This window comes from Bos grunniens, chromosome 5 (genome assembly GCF_055505025.1).
Source record: "Bos grunniens cultivar Pamir isolate PY7600 chromosome 5, Bosgru_T2T1.0, whole genome shotgun sequence".
Classification (NCBI taxonomy): Eukaryota; Metazoa; Chordata; class Mammalia; order Artiodactyla; family Bovidae; genus Bos; species Bos grunniens.
The window spans coordinates 866,154-883,078 of NC_141169.1; the positions used below are offsets into that span (position 1 = coordinate 866,154).

General features: G+C 47.7%; 1 protein-coding gene across 1 annotated transcript in view; it reads left to right on the forward strand.

The window, feature by feature from the left end:
• LOC147371230 (uncharacterized) overlaps positions 1-16,925 on the forward strand; it is a 155,585-nt gene that overhangs the window by 119,918 nt on the left and 18,742 nt on the right. The window contains exons 2-3 of the mRNA XM_086398659.1: positions 5,467-5,549; positions 7,669-7,790. Coding sequence (XP_086254785.1) covers positions 5,467-5,542 — 76 coding nt within the window. The 3' untranslated portion in view covers positions 5,543-5,549; positions 7,669-7,790. The remainder of the gene's footprint in view (positions 1-5,466; positions 5,550-7,668; positions 7,791-16,925) is intronic.

Consider the following 16,925-nt stretch of genomic DNA (forward strand, 5'->3'; position numbering starts at 1 on the left):
CGGGCCTCTCCTAGAAGTGGGCGTCGGGGCGGGGTGCACCAGGAGTGCGTGTTGGGGTTGGGGGCGGGAGGTGTTGCACACCGGGAGCACATCCGGGGCGGGGGGGTCCCAGTTGTGCTCTCAGGGGTCGCCATTGCGGCTGGGAATGCCCATTTCGCGCGTTCCTGGGTCCCCAGCGATCGGCATCCAGTGAGTAGAGTGGAGGGGTGCAGACCACAGGTAAGTGAACTGGGACTCAGTGGAGCAGAGAACTACCTAGTCCACTTTCTCTGTTGGCACAGTCTCGGAGCCCCCTAACCTGGAGGTCACAGAAAGGCCTCACCTTTCGGGTCAAGGCCTTTACTGCTTTAACCCTTCACATAAAGTTCAGACCCATGCAGGTTTTCCCAAGCAGCCTAGTGCTTGCTGGAAGTCCAAGGGATTTATCCTGCCTGGTGATTTCACCCACGGAGACTTCATAACCCTTACTCTAGCCGGCTGGCCCAGCCCTGCTTCTGCCACTTTGCAGCCCAGCGGGCCCTTGACCACCTGCTGGGATGGGAAAGGGAAGGGTCCACCAGTTGCACCCTAGAAATTTAGTAGGGTGCATGGATTTAAACATCTGGTGGCCACCCAGACAGAAAAGAAGGGAGGAGGGCACCTTGCTGCCCTTTCATGGTGGAATCTGTGGCTGTCCTGCTGAGAGGGCGCCTTTCCATGGGGACCCTGTGCAATAAGTTTGGTGTTTTGGAACTGAATAATTAGAACTTGTAAAAATTTTAAATTATGTGGTGCTTTAATTTAAACACACACACACACACACACAAACAAGCTACAAGTTTTTTGCAAATTGAGGTCTAAAATTTGAGGGCCTATTTTCCTTCCAGTGTGGCAGTCTACGAAGAAATGTGCGTTTTTTAAGAAAAGAGTCAGAAAAGTGAGGGAAACAGAAAACCCAGAGGTGCCCCTGTAGTTTGGTGAAGGCCTTAGGAGGTCACTTGTAAATGCTGCTGGCTGTCGGGAGTCAGTCTCTTCCTGTGGCTGATGGGCACAGAGCTCTGCAGGCTTGTCCTTTGTATGGATGTTCTTGTTGGTGGAAATCCAGCTCAGAGCCATCTCCTGATGTGTAAGAATTTCCCAGACTAGACCCCTAGGCAAATTCCACAGGGCCAGGGGCTCCTTCCTTCATTGTATGTGTCTGTCTGACTGAAAACCAGCAATGACATATTTTTCTTTCAATCTGGTCTCTCCTCCAGGCCTTGGAGTAATATTTCCCCTCCCCCTCAATAGGCTTGGGTTCCAGGGATGAATTATAGTCAGTTGTCCATGATTTTGCAGATGAGGAAACTGAGAGCCAGAGAGGGTGGAGGACTGTCCAAGGGAGAATGGGATATCCTTCTAGGAACCCTGGCTCCTGAGTTTTTAATGAGCTTCCCACCCAGCATGGTCATTGATTGGCAAGTGTTGACATTGAGAATAAACTCTTGGTGGAAATGTAAAAGGCTTTTTTAAAGAATGTGCCTACCAGCTGTGCATCTTATGGAGTATTTTCATTGTACTCCCCAACCCTTGGAAAGTGCTGGGCACAGGGCAGATGCTTCATCATTTTTATTGAATAAGTTCAATTTCACATAATTATATCCATAGTGTCAGCAACACTATGAGGTATATTAGAACAGTGATTGTCACAGTTGGTACCTCACAGATCAGTAAAGAAAGAAAACATTTTATTAGGAGGACTGTAAGAGAATTGCTAAGTTTTCAGTTTATTCCACAAGGATATTTTAAAAAATGAAACAAATCTCTCCCTTCATCACCAAGGCTATCGGAGGTCTGTTGAGCACCCCATGCAAGGGAGGTTCTATGTCTTGGGACACCCCTGCTTCTGCATCTCCCTAAGCCGGCAACCTGGGACAGTTGAGTACACTTGAAGTTCCTTCCTTGACCTTGGGAGTGTATTTGGAAGACAATTTTTTGACAGACAGGGGTGGGGGAAGGTTTTGGGATGTTTCAAGTGCAATCCATTTATTGTGCACTCTATTTCTATTTTTGTTCCCTGGTGGCTCCGTTGGTAAAGAGTCTGCCCGTAGTGCGGGAGACCCAGGTTCAGCCCCTGGGTCGGGAAGATCTCCTAGAGAAGGAAATGACAGCCCACTCCAGTATTCTTGCCTGAAGAATTTAATGGACTGAGGAGCCTGGTGGGCTACAAAGGATTGGACACGGCTGAGTGACCGAACAATTATTTCTAGTATGATTTCATCAGCTCCACCTCAGATCATCAGGCATTAGATCCTAGAGGTTGGGGGCCCCTGCTTTAGTTCCCTCTTTCATCTTCTACACAGCTCCAGCCTGCTTCCTCCCCCTCTTCCACCTGCAGAACTACCTACCGGGCTTCTCTGAGTGTGACTAAGAGTCTCCTTCCCTCATTTCCTTTCCTCTGAGTTCCTTCTCCTAACTGGGTTTCCCTGATCTCTGCTTAGGCACTTTTGCCCCAGGTGGTGCTAATGGTAAAGAACCTACCTGCCAATGCAGGAATCAGATCCCTGTGTTGGGAAGATCCCCTGGAGGAGGGCACAGCAACCCACTCCAGTATTCTTGTCTGGAAAATTCCCATGGACAGAGGAGCTTGGCAGGCTCTGACAGTCAGACGTGACTGAAGCGACTTAGCACAGCATACCAGAGGACCTTAGAACTGCAGACTCACGTGATTGTTCTGGCTCTTTGAAGTTCCTTGTCATTCCACGTGTATGTTAGGGTCAGCTTGTGTATTGCTTCCTAAAGGCCCTGAGAGGGTAACAGGCAGGAAGGCCGGGGGTCTCCAGACAGAAGGAGAGCCTCCAGACCGAAGCTGCAAATGTCAGACGTTTTTTTCTCTCTCTCTCAAGCATCCGGAGGGAACAAACTAGTGTTACATTTTTTTCCCCTTCTCAATACAAATTTAAAAGGAGGTTTCTCTGAAAATTCTGTGTTGCCATGACGACTCCTGGCTCCACCTGAACTTAACTTTCCTCAAACCTTGAGCTAAGCAATGCATTTTTTCGTAAGGAAATGTTTGTCTTAAGCTATGTTAATATACTATGTATTTCCGGTAGACTCTGTCTTTAGGTCATTTCTCCCTAAAGGCTCAGAACCGACTTGACAAACCAGTATGTCTTACTCATACCTTGTTCTCCTAATCTATGTTAATGAAATGATATATTTGCCTGGAAATTTGCCTTTCTTCAAGATTCATGTCAATCATTTTATGGCCCGTGATGACTCACCTGCTGTCAATGTTATCTCAATGCATGTTGCAGGTGAGGGGCCTGGTGCCATTCTCTGAGACATTGCCTTTCTTTCCTTAGCAGACTGCTAGTGGCTGTATAACATCTGGCTAAAGACCAGCAGTGGGTATTCTTACTGCCCCCATCTGAAGTCTATGTCAGCAGCTTTCTCTATCTCTTTTATACTTTAATAAAACTTTATGACACAAAAGCTCTGAGCGATCAAGTCATATTGGATCTTCATTTCAGATTGAAGATGCATTCCATGTTATTGCCATCTTAAGTCTTTCCATCGCTATGGGATATCTGTACATGTATTCAGAATATTTTTTCAGCAATCGTGTATAATTTCCAGTGTGCCAGTCTTGTCATCCTTGTTATATCCATGGCAAAGTATTTTATTAATTTTGACATTATTGAAAAGCAATTGCTTTTTTTTAAAATTCCTTTTCAGATTATTATTTGCTAGTATATACAGATAAAACTGTGTGATCATTCATTTTTATCAGTTTGGACAGCTTGATAGTTGTCTTTACTTTCTTTGCTTTCTCATACTTAAAGATTATCCTGGCTCATATATGTACTGCCTCACACCTAATCTCAGTCATTTATTCAAAGAACTTCTGTCCTTTTATTTTTTTAACATTGAATTATTTTTGACTATGCTGGGTCTTTGTTGCTAGATGTCTAGTTGTAGTGAACAGAGGATGCCCTCTAGTTACCATGCTATGGCTTCTCATTGCAGCAGTTTCTCTGGTTGCAGAACTTGGGCTCTGGAGCATGCAAGTACTTCAATAGTTGTACAGGGGCTTAGTTGCCCCTCGGCATGTGGAATCTTCTAGCACCAGGGAGTGAACCCGTTTTCCCTGCAGATCCTTTACCACCGGACCACCAGGGACCTTTCCTGTTCCCTTTCATTAGAGAATGATATGCAAAACAGACATGTAGGAATTAAATATGCTCAGCTGACAATACTTGGAAATATATACATGTATTCCAGCTTACCTTTGAACATATTCAGTTAAAGGTAATTTGTGACGATTTCTCCATGGATCTTGTAACCTTTCCTTTTGTTTCTCCATAACTTCCCATTCCAATGGTAAGATACCTGGCTTCCACCACTTGTCATGTATAGAATTCAGTGCTTGTCCCATGTGGTTACTGAAAAAACTGTCAGACTGTCTTCCAAAGGGGGCTGTGCTTGCATCCCACCAGTATCCTGAGTATGTTTCTGTAGAATAGTTTACTATCAGTATACCCTCCATGGCCAGGTGTCTATTTCAATCTTTACTGATTATGAATGGGTTTGTTTGCTCTAGTGTTCTTGGACAATTTGAGTACAGATTCTTTGTCAGATATGCATTTTTAAGGCAAACAGTTGTATTTATTTTTGGCTGTGTTGGATCTTTGTGTGTGGGCTTTTCCCTAGTTCGGGTGAGCGTGGGCCATAACTAGTGGTGTCTGGGCTTCTCGCTGCAGTGGCTCCTCTTGTTGTGGGGCACAGGCTCACGGGCTTCAGTGGTTGCAGTATGTGAGCTCGGTATTGTGTCTTCCAGGATCTAAAGCACAGGCTCGGCAGTTGTGGCACACGGGCTCCATAGCATGTGAGATCTTCCCATAACAGGGATCACACCTGCATCTTTAGCACTGGCAAGTGGATTCTTTACCACGGAGCCATCAGGGAAGCCCTCAGGCATATGTTTTATTCTAGTTGTCCACACATGTACCTGATGAGAGAGGCCAGGATCAAGAGGGCTGGCCGCTGGGAGTCCTCAGCCACAGTTCTGGCTGTGCCATCCAAAGCTCTGAGGCCTTTGGCAAACGCCTCAGCTTCCCTGGGATTGTTTCCTCCCTTCAGAAATGCCCTGCTGTTGGACTGTAGCCCACCAAGCTCCTCTGCCCCCGGGATTTCTGAGGCCAGAATACTGGAGGGGGTGCCATTGCCTTCTCTACAAGGTAGCATTTGGAAGATATTTTCTCCTGGCTTGTGGTTTTGATGAAGGAAGGGGGATCCCTTCCAGGGCCTGAGAGTGGATTCTTGTCTGACACTTGGAAATGAGTTGTCCGAGGAGAGGAGTGCCGTCCAAGCGAGAGACTTCATTGGGAAAGGCTGCCGGGGTGGAGGGCAGGCGGGTGAGGGAAATGGAGAAAACTGCTCTGCCACGCGGCTCACCGTCTTAGGGTTTATGGTCATTGGGTTATTTTCTGGTTTGCCTCTTTCCAGTCATTCCGAATTGGGATCCTTCCTGGGGGCACACGCATCACTCAGCCGAGATGGATTCCAGCGAGGAGGATCCTGAGAAGTTGGTAGGACCTCTGGACTGCAGTCTCCCATCTCTTTTTGACCTCTCCAGAATCCTGGTTGGTGGTAGCTTGTTAGTTCCTTGTTCCTTACCAGGATCTCCTGTTGTAACATGACTCCTGTAAGTGTTTTCTCTTTTCTGTTGCCTGGCAAGGGTGAGTGGTCAGTGGTTCATTTAACAGTTTGTCTTTGGGTTCTCTCGAATAAGGTCCTTCACAGAGTAAATGTATAAAATTGTAAAAGTCAATGTTTTATATAATTTATATTCCTAATTTGGTAAGTTGGCTTTTTTTGTTGTGTGTTAGAACTCGTCACCAGACCAAAGATCATGTAGATCCTTTGTTGTTTTCTAAAATTGTATAGTTTTTTTTTTTTTTGAATTACGGTGTTAGTTGCAAAGTTCGTGTTTCTGTTCATCTCATATATTTTTTAAACAGTTATTTATTTTTAGTTGATTGATCATTGCTTTACAATATTGGTTTGATTTGTCATACATCCACATGAATTAACCATAGATGTATATGTGTCCCCTCACTCTTGAATCTCCCTTCCACATTCCATTCATCCCCATCTTTCTAGGTTATTACAGAGTCCCAGTTTGAGTTCCCTGAGTCATACAGCAAATTCCCACTGGTTGTCTATTTACAAATGTTGGTGTACATGCATCCATGCTCCTCTCTCCATTCATCTCACCCTCTCCCTCTTGTTCCCCACACTTGTCTGTAAGTCTGTTCTCTATGTCTGCATCTCCGTTGCTGCTATGTGAACAGATTCGTCAGACCCATCCTTCTCGATTCCATGTTTTTCTCTTTCTGACTGACTTCCCTGTTTAATACACTCTAGGTTCATCCCCTTCATTAGAACTGACTCAAATGTATTCCTTTTTATGTCTGTATTCCATACAGGCTCTGATTGTTCCTTAGCTGTGTTTTGAGGAGGGTCATGGAGCTATTCTGCTCCATTTCATTTTGGGCTTCCAGTCTGAATGCTCACAGCAGAGCTGCTTCTGGGTGAGCCCTCTGAAGTCTGCGAGCACAGGGCTGCCCGCTGTTCTCTGGTGGAAGCTTTGTCTCCTCAGGGCCCTCAGGGCTCGGGCTCCTGGGTAACGGGGCTGCGTCCCGGCTGAGAGGAGCGGGGTTGCCTCAGTGCCTGCCAGCAGGGAGGCGAGAAGGAAAGGCAAGAAGGAAAAATGAGGACGAAGTAGACGTTTCCTGTGTCGAGCTGAGCGCTGACCAGAGGTCCGTCTCAGAGGACTCGGGGGGTGGCGGGGGAAGAGCTCCATGTGCAAAATGGCAGATTTTCAGTTCGATTTCTGTTAAATGGTCTAGAGGATGACCTTCACTGGTGTTCTTCCGAGTAGGTGGCCAGTTTTCCTGTCACTGTTTCTTAAGAAGACTCTTTGCTCGTTCCTGGTTTGATTTTCATGAATTGACCACGTACATGTGGGTTTATTCCTGGGCTCTCTATTCTTTCCTGGAGTCCATGTGTCTGTGTTCCTGCCAGTTCCTCACTGTGGTGGTTACTACAGGTCCGTGATGTAGTTTGAAGTTGGAGAGGAAGATGCCTCCAGCTGTGTTCTTCTTTCTCAGAGTCTTCTTGGCTGTTTAAGGTCCTGTTCAATATTAGCAGCCTAATATTAGGAATATTTATATTTCGTGAAAAAAGCCATTGAATATTATTTTGTGATTGCAGTCAGTGTATTTGTTGATGGCTTTGGTTGGAATGGACATTTTAATTCCTCATTGTTCCAGTGTGTGAGTGTGGAATAGTTTTCTGTTTATTTGTGTTTTCTTTGGTTTCTTTATGAGTGCTTTCTAGTTTTCTGACTACTGGTCTTTTATGTCCTTGATTAAGTTTGTTGCTAGATGTTTTATTCTTTTGGATGCAATTACAAGTGGGATTTTCTTAATTTTTTTCCTGAAAACAATTTTTTAACAATTTTTTTTGTTATCAGTGTATAGAAACGCAAGTGATTTTTGTATATTGATTGGGATTGTAAGTTGTAGTATTTTATATGATTGTAAATTGATCAGAAATTATTCAACTTTACTGAATGTAGTCTAACAACTTTTTGTGAAGTTATGGGGAAAATTTTATTTGTAAAATCTGTTTCTCCTGCAATAGGTCATCCAGAGGACCCAAGGCATGGTGGTTACTAATAGACTTCCCACAGTACTTCTTCATTCCATGTGGACTCCTTCAAGGGCAATGAGCATCAATCACAGCTTCCCTTGAACTTCGTCTGGGTAAGTCTTTACCTGTGTAGGAAAGTTTCATGCCTGTCTAATCTGATTTTCTTTTATGGTATTGACTAGTTTGTTTTGAAACATAATTTACTTTCCAGGAATTTAAAATGTACAGAAAACCCCTAGTAATGGGAAAAAGTGCTCGCATTTGCCACATCATCTAAAATACTCTATGTGTTTTATCCAAAATGGGTGCATTCTCCTGCAAAACCAGCACATAATCTCCAAAATAAGGAAATCATATGGTTTCTACAGTATAAATTAATCCACCGCCACACTACCCTTTCAGCAATTTTTCAATTGTATGAATATATCTTTTCTTCCCATCTTTTTTTTTTTTTTTAAGAGTGTTACTGAGATTTTCAGTGATTTGGACAAACTTGATGGATTTAAAGAAGACATAGTGAAAATGAGATCTGCGAGGACTTCTCTATATGGATATTTTTCACTAAAGATGCTTTTAATGTTTATTCATGTTTAATCATGATATTCGGTGTTCCATTTGAATCGGTGCGGGGGCATCAGGCCTTATCTGGAGTGGATAGGGAAATCAGTGTCTTTGGGATTGTGGCATGACCCACGAGGGTTCCTGTCGAGTTTCAATGTGAGACCGGCATCCTCTTGAAGGGCGACAGGAATGTCGGGATGCCTTTCCAGACAAAGCAGGGGAATCGACGCTCATCTCGAGATGAGGAGGGGCAAAGGGGCTCAGATTCAGGTGTGCCAGGAAACTCGGTATTCCTTTAGAGTGGGGACAGGTATGTCGCGGAACTTCTGGAGTTGCATAAACAGTGTTGAGTACCATTTTGAGTTTCAAGAGGAAAAGTCAGATTTCTCTCAAGACGCGGCAGTGGGAAACAGCCTCATCTCGCATTGAAGGGAGAATCCTCTGGTTTTCCTTGAGACTTGGCGGGAAGTTTCGGGTTCCTAATGAGTTGCAACATGGACCTCAAGGTCCCACTCGTATTCCCTCAGGGAAGTCAGGTCTCGTTTCTAGTTGTGATGGTCACCTCGGGATTCCTCACAAGTCACTTCAGGGGAAATAGGCCTCATCTAGACTTCTGTCCAGAAACTCCGTGTTCCTCTCCAGTGGCAACAAGGATCTCGGGATTGCATTCAAGGTTCACCTGGGGAGTCAGACCTCATCTCAAGTTGAAGCAAAGCACTCTGCTCTCCTCTCCAGTTGCAACGGGAATCTGCTGGAGCTCTTTGAGTGGCCTAAAGGGAGTCAAGCCTCCTATGGAATTTCGAGAGGGAACTCAGGATTGCTCTCTAGGCCCTGAAGCAAAAGAAGGGCCTCATTTGGCGATGCCGGGGGAATCTCATGGTTTATCTCCACTTGCGGTGGGAAGTTTGGGGTTTCTCTCGAGTTACGATGGGGAACTCATGGAGCCTCTCTTGTTGCCCCAGGGAAGTCCAGTCTCCATTCGAGTTGGAAGGGGGAATGTGGGATTGCTCTTGAGTCACGGCAGGGGAATCAGACATCAATTCACATTGAAGGGGGAATCTTGAGGTCTTTCTCGAGTTGCGGTAGGAAACTTGGGGTTCCCTCGAGTTGCGACAGTGACCTCAGGGAGCTTCTCATGGTGCCTATGGGAAGTCAGGAATCCTTTCGAGTTGTGAGGGGCCTCTCGGGATTCCTCTGGGGTCGGTGCAATGGAAGAGGGCCTCATCTGCAGTTGAGACGGAAAATTCAGGGTTCCTCTCCTGTTCTGATGTGGATCCCAGGGTGTATCTGCAGTTTCAAACAGGGAGTCAGGTGTCGACTTGTGTTGAGGCATGGAACTCTGCTTTCCTCTTGAGCTGTAAAAAGAGGTTTCAAGCCTCCAGTCGAGTTGAATTGGGGACCTGAGGCTTTTCTCGAATTTGCAACCAGGGTATCAGGACTCCCTTCATGTTGTGAGTTTATTCTCGGGGTTTCAATCGAATCGGTGCAAGGCAATGAGGCCTTATCTCAAGTGGATGGGGGAAATCCGTGTCTTTTGAATTGTGGCAAGACCCCCGAGTTCCTCTCCAGTTTCAAGTTGAGACTGGCTTCCTCTTGAGGGGTGATGGGGATGTTGTTATTCCTTTACAGACCAAGCAGGGGAATCGACCCTCATCTCGTGTTGAGCAGGGGAAAACGGGACTTGACTTGTGGCAGGAAACTCAGCGGTCCTCTCCAGTAGGGACGGGTATCTTGGGAAGCTTCTGGTGTTTCATAAAGTGTGTCAAGTTCCCTTTCAAGTTCCAAGAGGGAACGTAGGATGTCTTGGGAAATGCTGCAGCATTAAAGGGCTTCATCTGGCATGGAGGGGAGAATTTCGTGGTTTTTGTGGAGTTGTAATGGGAATCTTAGCGTTTCTCTCGAGTTGCGTGGGGACCTGGGGGACATGCTCGTGTTTCTTCAGGGAAGTCAGATCTGCTTTTGAGTTGTGAGGGGCACCTCGGGATTCCTCTCACATCACTGCAGGGATGAGTAGGGCCTCTTATCAAGTAGAGGTGGGAACCTCAGGATTCCTCTCCATTTCTGACATTTATCTCGGGCTTTCTGTAGAGTCTGGACAGGGGAGGCAGTCCTGGTCTTGTGTTGAGGCTTGCCTCTTGAGTTGTGAATGTGGTGTCAGGCCTCTTGTCGAGTTGGATTTGGAACCTGCAGCTTTTTCTAGAGGATACAACTGGGGTGTCAGTGCCCCTTTGTGTTGTGACTCGATACTTGGGGTACTATTCGAATTGGTGCAGGGGCATCAGACCTTATCTCGAGTGGATGGGAAAATCGGTGTCTTTGGGATTGTGGCACGACCCACGAGGGTTCCTGATGAGTTTCAATGTGAGCCCAGGTCCCTCTTGAAGTGCGACAGGAATGTCAGGATTTCTTTTCAGACAAAACAGGGGAATCGACCCTCATCTGGAGATGGGGAGGGGCAAAGGGGCTCAGATTGAGGTGTGCCAGGAAACTCGGTGTTCCTCTCGAGTGGGGACAGGTATGTTGTGGAACTTCTGGAGTTGCAAAAAGGGTGTTGAGTACCATTTCGAGTGTCAAGAGAGAATGTGGGATTTCTCATGAGATGCTGCAGTGGGAAATGGCCTCCTCACGCATTGAGTGGAGAATCCACTTGTTTTCCTCGAGGCTTGGAGGGAAGTTTGGGGTTCCTCTCGAGTTGTGAAATGGACTGCAGGGTCCAAAACCTATTGCCTCAGTGAAGTCAGGTCTCATTTCAAGTTGTGACGGACATCTAGGGATTCCTTGCAAGTCACTGCACAAGAAATAGGCCTCATTTAGTCTTGTGTCCAGAAACTCTGTGTTCCTCTCCAGTGGTGACAGGGATCTCGGGGTTTTGTTCAAGGTTCACCTGGGAAGTCAGGCCTCGTTTTGAGTTGAAGCAAAGCACTCTGCTGTCCTGTCCAGTTGCGATGGGTGTCTCCTGGAGCCCTTTGAGTGGCCTAAAGGGATTCAAGCCTCCTATGGAGTTTTGAGAGGGAACTCGGGATTGCTCTCTAGGCCCTGCAGGAAAGGAAGGGCCTCATCTGGCCATGACGGGGGAATCTCTTGTTTTTTCTTGAGTTGCAGCAGGAAGTTTCGGGTTTCTCTCGAGTTACGAAGGGAACTCATGGAGCCCCTCTTGTTGCCCCAGGGAAGTCCAGTCTCCCTTTGAGTTGCAAAGTGGAGCGCTGGATTGCTCTCTAGTCACCACACAGAAATTGGGCCTCAATTTTCATTGAAGGGGGAATCTCGAAGTCTTTCTCGAGTTGTGGTAGGAAACTTTGGGTTGCCTCGAGTTGTGACGGTGACCTCAGGGAGCTTCTCATGGTGCCTGTGGGAAGTCAGGAATACTTTCGAGTTTGAGGGGCCTCTTGGGATTTCTCTGGGGTCGGTGCAATGGAAGAGGGCCTCATCTCCAGTTGAGTCGGGAACCTCAGAGTTCCTCTCCTGTTCTGACGTGGATCTCGGGGTGTGTGCAGTTTCAAACAGGGAGTCAGGTCTCGACTTGTGTTGAGGCATGGAACTCTGCTTTCCTTTCGAGCTGTAAAAGAGGTCTCAGGCCTCCAGTTGAGTTGAATTGGGGACCTGGGGCTTTTCTCGAAATTGCAACCGGGTTATCAGACCTCCCTTCGTGCTGTGAGTTGATTCTCGAATTTCCATTCGAATCAGTACAAAGTGAATCATGGCTTATCTCAAATGGATGGGGATATCCGTGTCTTTCGAATTGTGGAAAGACCCCCAGTTCCTCTCCAGCTTCAAGTTGAGACCAGCCTCTTCTTGAGGGGCGACAGGGACATAGTTATTCCTTTCCAGATGAAGCTGGGACATCGACCCTCATCTCGAGTTGAGGAGGGGCAAACGGGGCTCTTCTTGACTTGTGGCGGGAAACTCAGTGTTCCTCTCCAGTAGCGTTGGGTCTCAGGGAGTTTCTGTGGTTTCATAAAGGGTGTCAAGTTCCCTTTTGGGTTCCAAGAGTGAACGTGGGATTTCTTGGGAAACGCTTCAGCATAAAAGGGCCTCATCTCGCATGGAGGGGAGAATTTTATGGTTTTTGTGGAGTTGTGGTGGAAAGCTTAGTGTTCCTCTTGAGTTGAGATGTGGACCTCAGGGTCTCAATCTTATTTCCTCAGAGAAGTCAGGTCTCATTTCAACTTGTGACAGGCACATCGGGATTCCTCGCAAGTCACTGCAGGGGAAATAGGCCGCATCTAGTTTTGTGTCTAGAATCTCCATGTTCCTCTCCAGTGGTGACAGGGATCTCAGGATTGTGTTCAAGGTTCACCTGGGGAATCAGGCCTCATTTCGAGTTGAAGCAATGCACTCTGCTCTCCTCTCCAGTTGCAACGGGTATCTCTTGGAGCTCTTTGAGTAGCTAAAAGGAGTCAAGCCTCCTACGGAGTTTTGAGAGGGAACTCGGGATTGCTCTCAAGGCCTTGCAGGAAAAGAAGGGCCTCATCTGGCGATGACGGGGAAATCTCTTGGTTTTTCTCGAGTTGCGGCAGGAAGTGTGGGATTTCTCTCTCTACGGGGAACTCAGGGAGCCTCTCTCGTTGCCCCAGGGAAGTCCAGTCTCCCTTTAAGTTGCAAAGTAGAGTGCTGGATTGCTCTCAAGTTACGGCACGGGAATCCGGCCTCAATTCGCTTTGAAGGGGGAATCTCGAGATCTTTCTCGAGTTGCGGTGGGAAACTGGTTTGCCTCGAGTTGTGACGGTGACCTCAGGGAGCTTCTCATGGTGCCTATGGGAAGTCAGGAATTCTTTCGAGTTGTGAGGGGCCTCTTGGGATTCCTCTGGGGTTGGTGCAATGGAAGAGGGCCTCATCTCCAGTTGAGTCAGGAACCTCAGAGTTCCTCTCCTGTTCTGACATGGATCTCAGGGTGTGTCTGCAGTTTCAAACAGGGAGTCAGGTCTCAACTTGTGTTGAGGCATGGAACTCTGCTTTCCTCTCGAGCTGTCAAAGAGGTTTCAGGCCTCCAGTGGAGTTGAATTGGGGACCTGGGGTTTTTCTCGAATTTGCAACCGGGTTATCAGGCCTCCCTTTGTGTTGTGATTGTATTCTCAAATTTCCATTCGAATCAGAACAAGGGATTCAGGACTTATCTCTAGTGGATGGGGAAATCTTTGTCTTTCGAACTGTGGAAAGACCCCTGGTTCCTTTCCAGTTTCAAGTTGAGACCGGCCTCCTCTTGAGGGGCGACGGGGACATCGTTATACCTTTCCAGACAAAGCAGGGGAATCGACCCTCATGTCGAGTTGAGGAGGGGAAAACGGGGCTCTTCTTGAGTTGTGGCAGAAACTCAGTGTTCCTGAAGAGTGGGATTGGGTATCTCGGGAAGCTCCAGTGGTTTCATCAAGGGTCTCAAGTTCCCCTTCGAGTTCCACAATGGAACCAGGGACTTCTTGGGAAACGCTGCAACAAAAAAGGTCCTCATCTCGTGTGGAGGGCAGAATTTCTTGGTTTTTGCGGAGATGTGCAGGAAACTTCGGTTTCCTCTCGAGTTGCATGGGGACCTGGGGGACATGCTCGTGTTTTCTCAGGGATGTCAAATCTGCTTTCGAGTTGCAATGGGAACCTCGGAATTCCTCTTGCATTGTTGCAAGGATGAGTAGGGCCTCATCTCGAGTTGAGGTGGGAACCTCAGGGTTCCTCTCCATTTCTGACATCGATCTGAGGTTTCTGTGGATGTTGAACAGGGGAGGCAATCCTGGTTTTGTGTTGAGGCATGGAACTCGGCTTGCCTCTCGATTTGTGAATGGGGCGTCCAGACTCTTGTTGAGTTGGATTTGGAACCTGCAGCTTTTTCTGGAAGATGCAACTGAGGTGTCAGTGCCCCTTCGTGTTGTGAGTCGATACTCAGTGTTCCATTCGAATCGGTGCAGTGGCATCAGGCCTTATCTCGAGTGGATGGGGAAATCGGTGTCTTTGGGATTCTGGCACCACCCACAACGGTTTGTGTCGAGGTTCAATGTGAGGCTGGCCTCCTCTTGAGCTGTAATGGGAACGTCTGGACTCTTTTCCAGACAAAGCAGGGAAATCGACCCTAATCTCGAGATGACGGGGAGCAAAGGGGCTCAGATTGGGTTGTGCTGGGAAACTAGGTGTTCCTCTCGAATGGGGATGAGTATGTCCTGGAACTTCTGGAGTTGCATAAAGGGTGTCGAGTACCGTTTTGAGAATCAAGAGGGAATGTGGGATTTCTCTCGAGATGCTGCAGTGGGAAAGGGCCTCATCTCATGTTGAGGGGAGAATCCTCTGGTTTTCCTCGAGGCTTGGTGGGAAGTTTCAGGTTCCTCTCGAGTTGTGACGTGGACCTCAGTGTCCCAAACCTATTGCCTCAGGGAAGTCAGGTCTCATTTCAAGTTGTGACGGGCGCCTGGGGATTCCTCGTAAGTCACTACAAGGGAAATAGGCCGCATCTAGTCTTGTGTCCAGAAACTCCGTGTTCCTCTCCATTGGCGACAGGGATCTCAGGGTTGTCTTCAAGGTTCACCTGGGGAGTCAGGCTTCATTTCGAGTTGAAGCAAAGCACTCTGATCTCCTGTCCAGTTGCGACGGGTATCTCCTGGAGCCCTTTGAGTGGCCAAAAGGGAGTCAAGCCTCCTATGTTGTTTTAAGAGGGAACTCAGGATTGCTCTCTAGGCCTTGCAGGAAAAGAAGGGCCTCATCTGGCGATGACAGGGGAATCTCTTGGTTTTTCTCAAGGTGCGGCGGGAAGTTTGGCTTTTCTCTCGAGTTACAACGGGGAACTCAGGGAGCCTCTCTTGTTGCCTCAAGGAAGTCCAGTTTCCATTTGTGTTGGGAGGGGAAGTGCGGGATTGCTCTCAAGTCACCACAGGGGAATCCGGCCTCAATTTGCACTGAAGGGGGAATCTTGAGGTCTTTCTCGAGTTGACGCAGGAAACTTTGGGTTCCCTTGCGGTGTGACGGTGACCTCAGGGAGCTTCTCATGGTGCCTATGGGAAGTCAGGAATCCTTTCAAGTTGTAAGGGGCCTCTCTGGATTCCTCTGGAGTCAGTGCAATGAAAGAGGGCCTCATCTGTGGTTGAGATGGGAAACTCAGGGTTCCTCTCATGTTCTGATGTGGATCTCAGTGTGTGTCTGCAGTTTCAAACAGGGAGTCAGGTCTCGACTTGTGCTGAGGCATGGAACTCTGCTTTCCTCTCGAGCTGTAAAAGAGGTTTTAGGCCTCCATTCGAGTTGAACTGGGGACCTGTTCCTTTTCTCGAATTTGCAACCGGGTTATCAGGCCTCCCTTCATGTTGTGATTTGATTCTCGGGGTTCTGTTCGTATCGGTGCAAGGCAATCAGGCCTTATCTCAAGTGGATGGGGAAATCCGTGTCTTTCCAACTGTGGCAAGACCCCGAGTTCCTGTCCAATTTCAACTTGAGACCGGCCTCCTCTTGAGTAGCGATGGGGACGTCGGCATTCCTTTCCAAATGAAGCACGGGAATCGTCCCTCATCTCGAGTTGAGAAGAGGGAAAAGGGCTCTTCTGGAGCTTTGGCCAGAAACTCAGCATTCCTCTCGAGTGGGAACGGGTATCTCGGGAAGCTTCTGGGGTTTCATAAAAGGTGTCAAGTTCCCTTTCGAGTTCCAAGAGGGAATGTGAGATTTCTTGGAAAACACTGCAGTGTAAAAGGGCCTCATCTCGTGTGGAGGGGAGAATTTCGTAGTTTTTGTGGAGTTGTGGCGGGAAGCTTAGGGTTCCTCTCGAGTTCCATGGGGACTTGGAGGACATGTTCGTGTTTCCTCAGGGATGTCAAATCTGCTGTCTGCCATGGGAACCTCGGGATTCCTCTCGCGTTGCTGCAGGGATGAGTAGGGCCTCCTCTCAAGCTGAGGTGGGAACCTCAGGGTTCTTCTCCATTTCTGACATTGATCTCAGTTTTTCTGTGGAGTTTGAGCAGGGGAGGCAGATCTGGTCTTATGTTGAGGCATGGAACTTGGCTTGCCTTTCGATTTGTGAATGGGGCGTCAGGCCTCTTGTCGAGTTGAATTTGGAACCTGTGGCTTTTTCTGGAAGATGCAACTGAGGTGTCAATGCCCCTTCGTGTTGTGAGTCGATAGTGTTCCATTCGAATCGGTGCAGGGGCATCAGGCCTTATCTCGAGTGGATGGGGAAATCGGTGTCTTTGGGATTCTGGCACCACCCTAGAGGGTTCCTGTCAAGGTTCAATGTAAGACCGGCCTCCTCTTGAGCTGTAACCGGAATGTCGGGATTCCTTTCCAGACAAAACAGGGAAATCGACCCTCATCTCGAGATGAGGAGGGGCAAAAGGGCTCCGATTGGGTGTGCCGGGAAACTCGGTGTTCCTCTCGAGTGGGGACGGGTATGTCACAGAATCTGGAGTTGCCTAAAGGGTGTCGATTACCACTTCGAGTTTCAAGAGGGAACGTGTGATTTCTCTTGAGACACTGCAGTGGGAAAGGGCCTTATCTCGTGTTGAGGGGAGAATACCATGGTTTTCTTCGAGGCTTGGTGGGAAGTTTGGGGTTCCTCTCATGTTGCTACATGAACCTTAGTGTCCCAATCTTATTGCCTCAGGCAAGTCAGGTCTCATTTCGAGTTGTGACGGGCACCTCGGGATTCCTCGCAAGTCACTGCAGTGGAAATAGGCCTCATTTAGACTTGTGTCCATAAACTCCGTGTTCTTCTCCAGTGGTGACAGGGA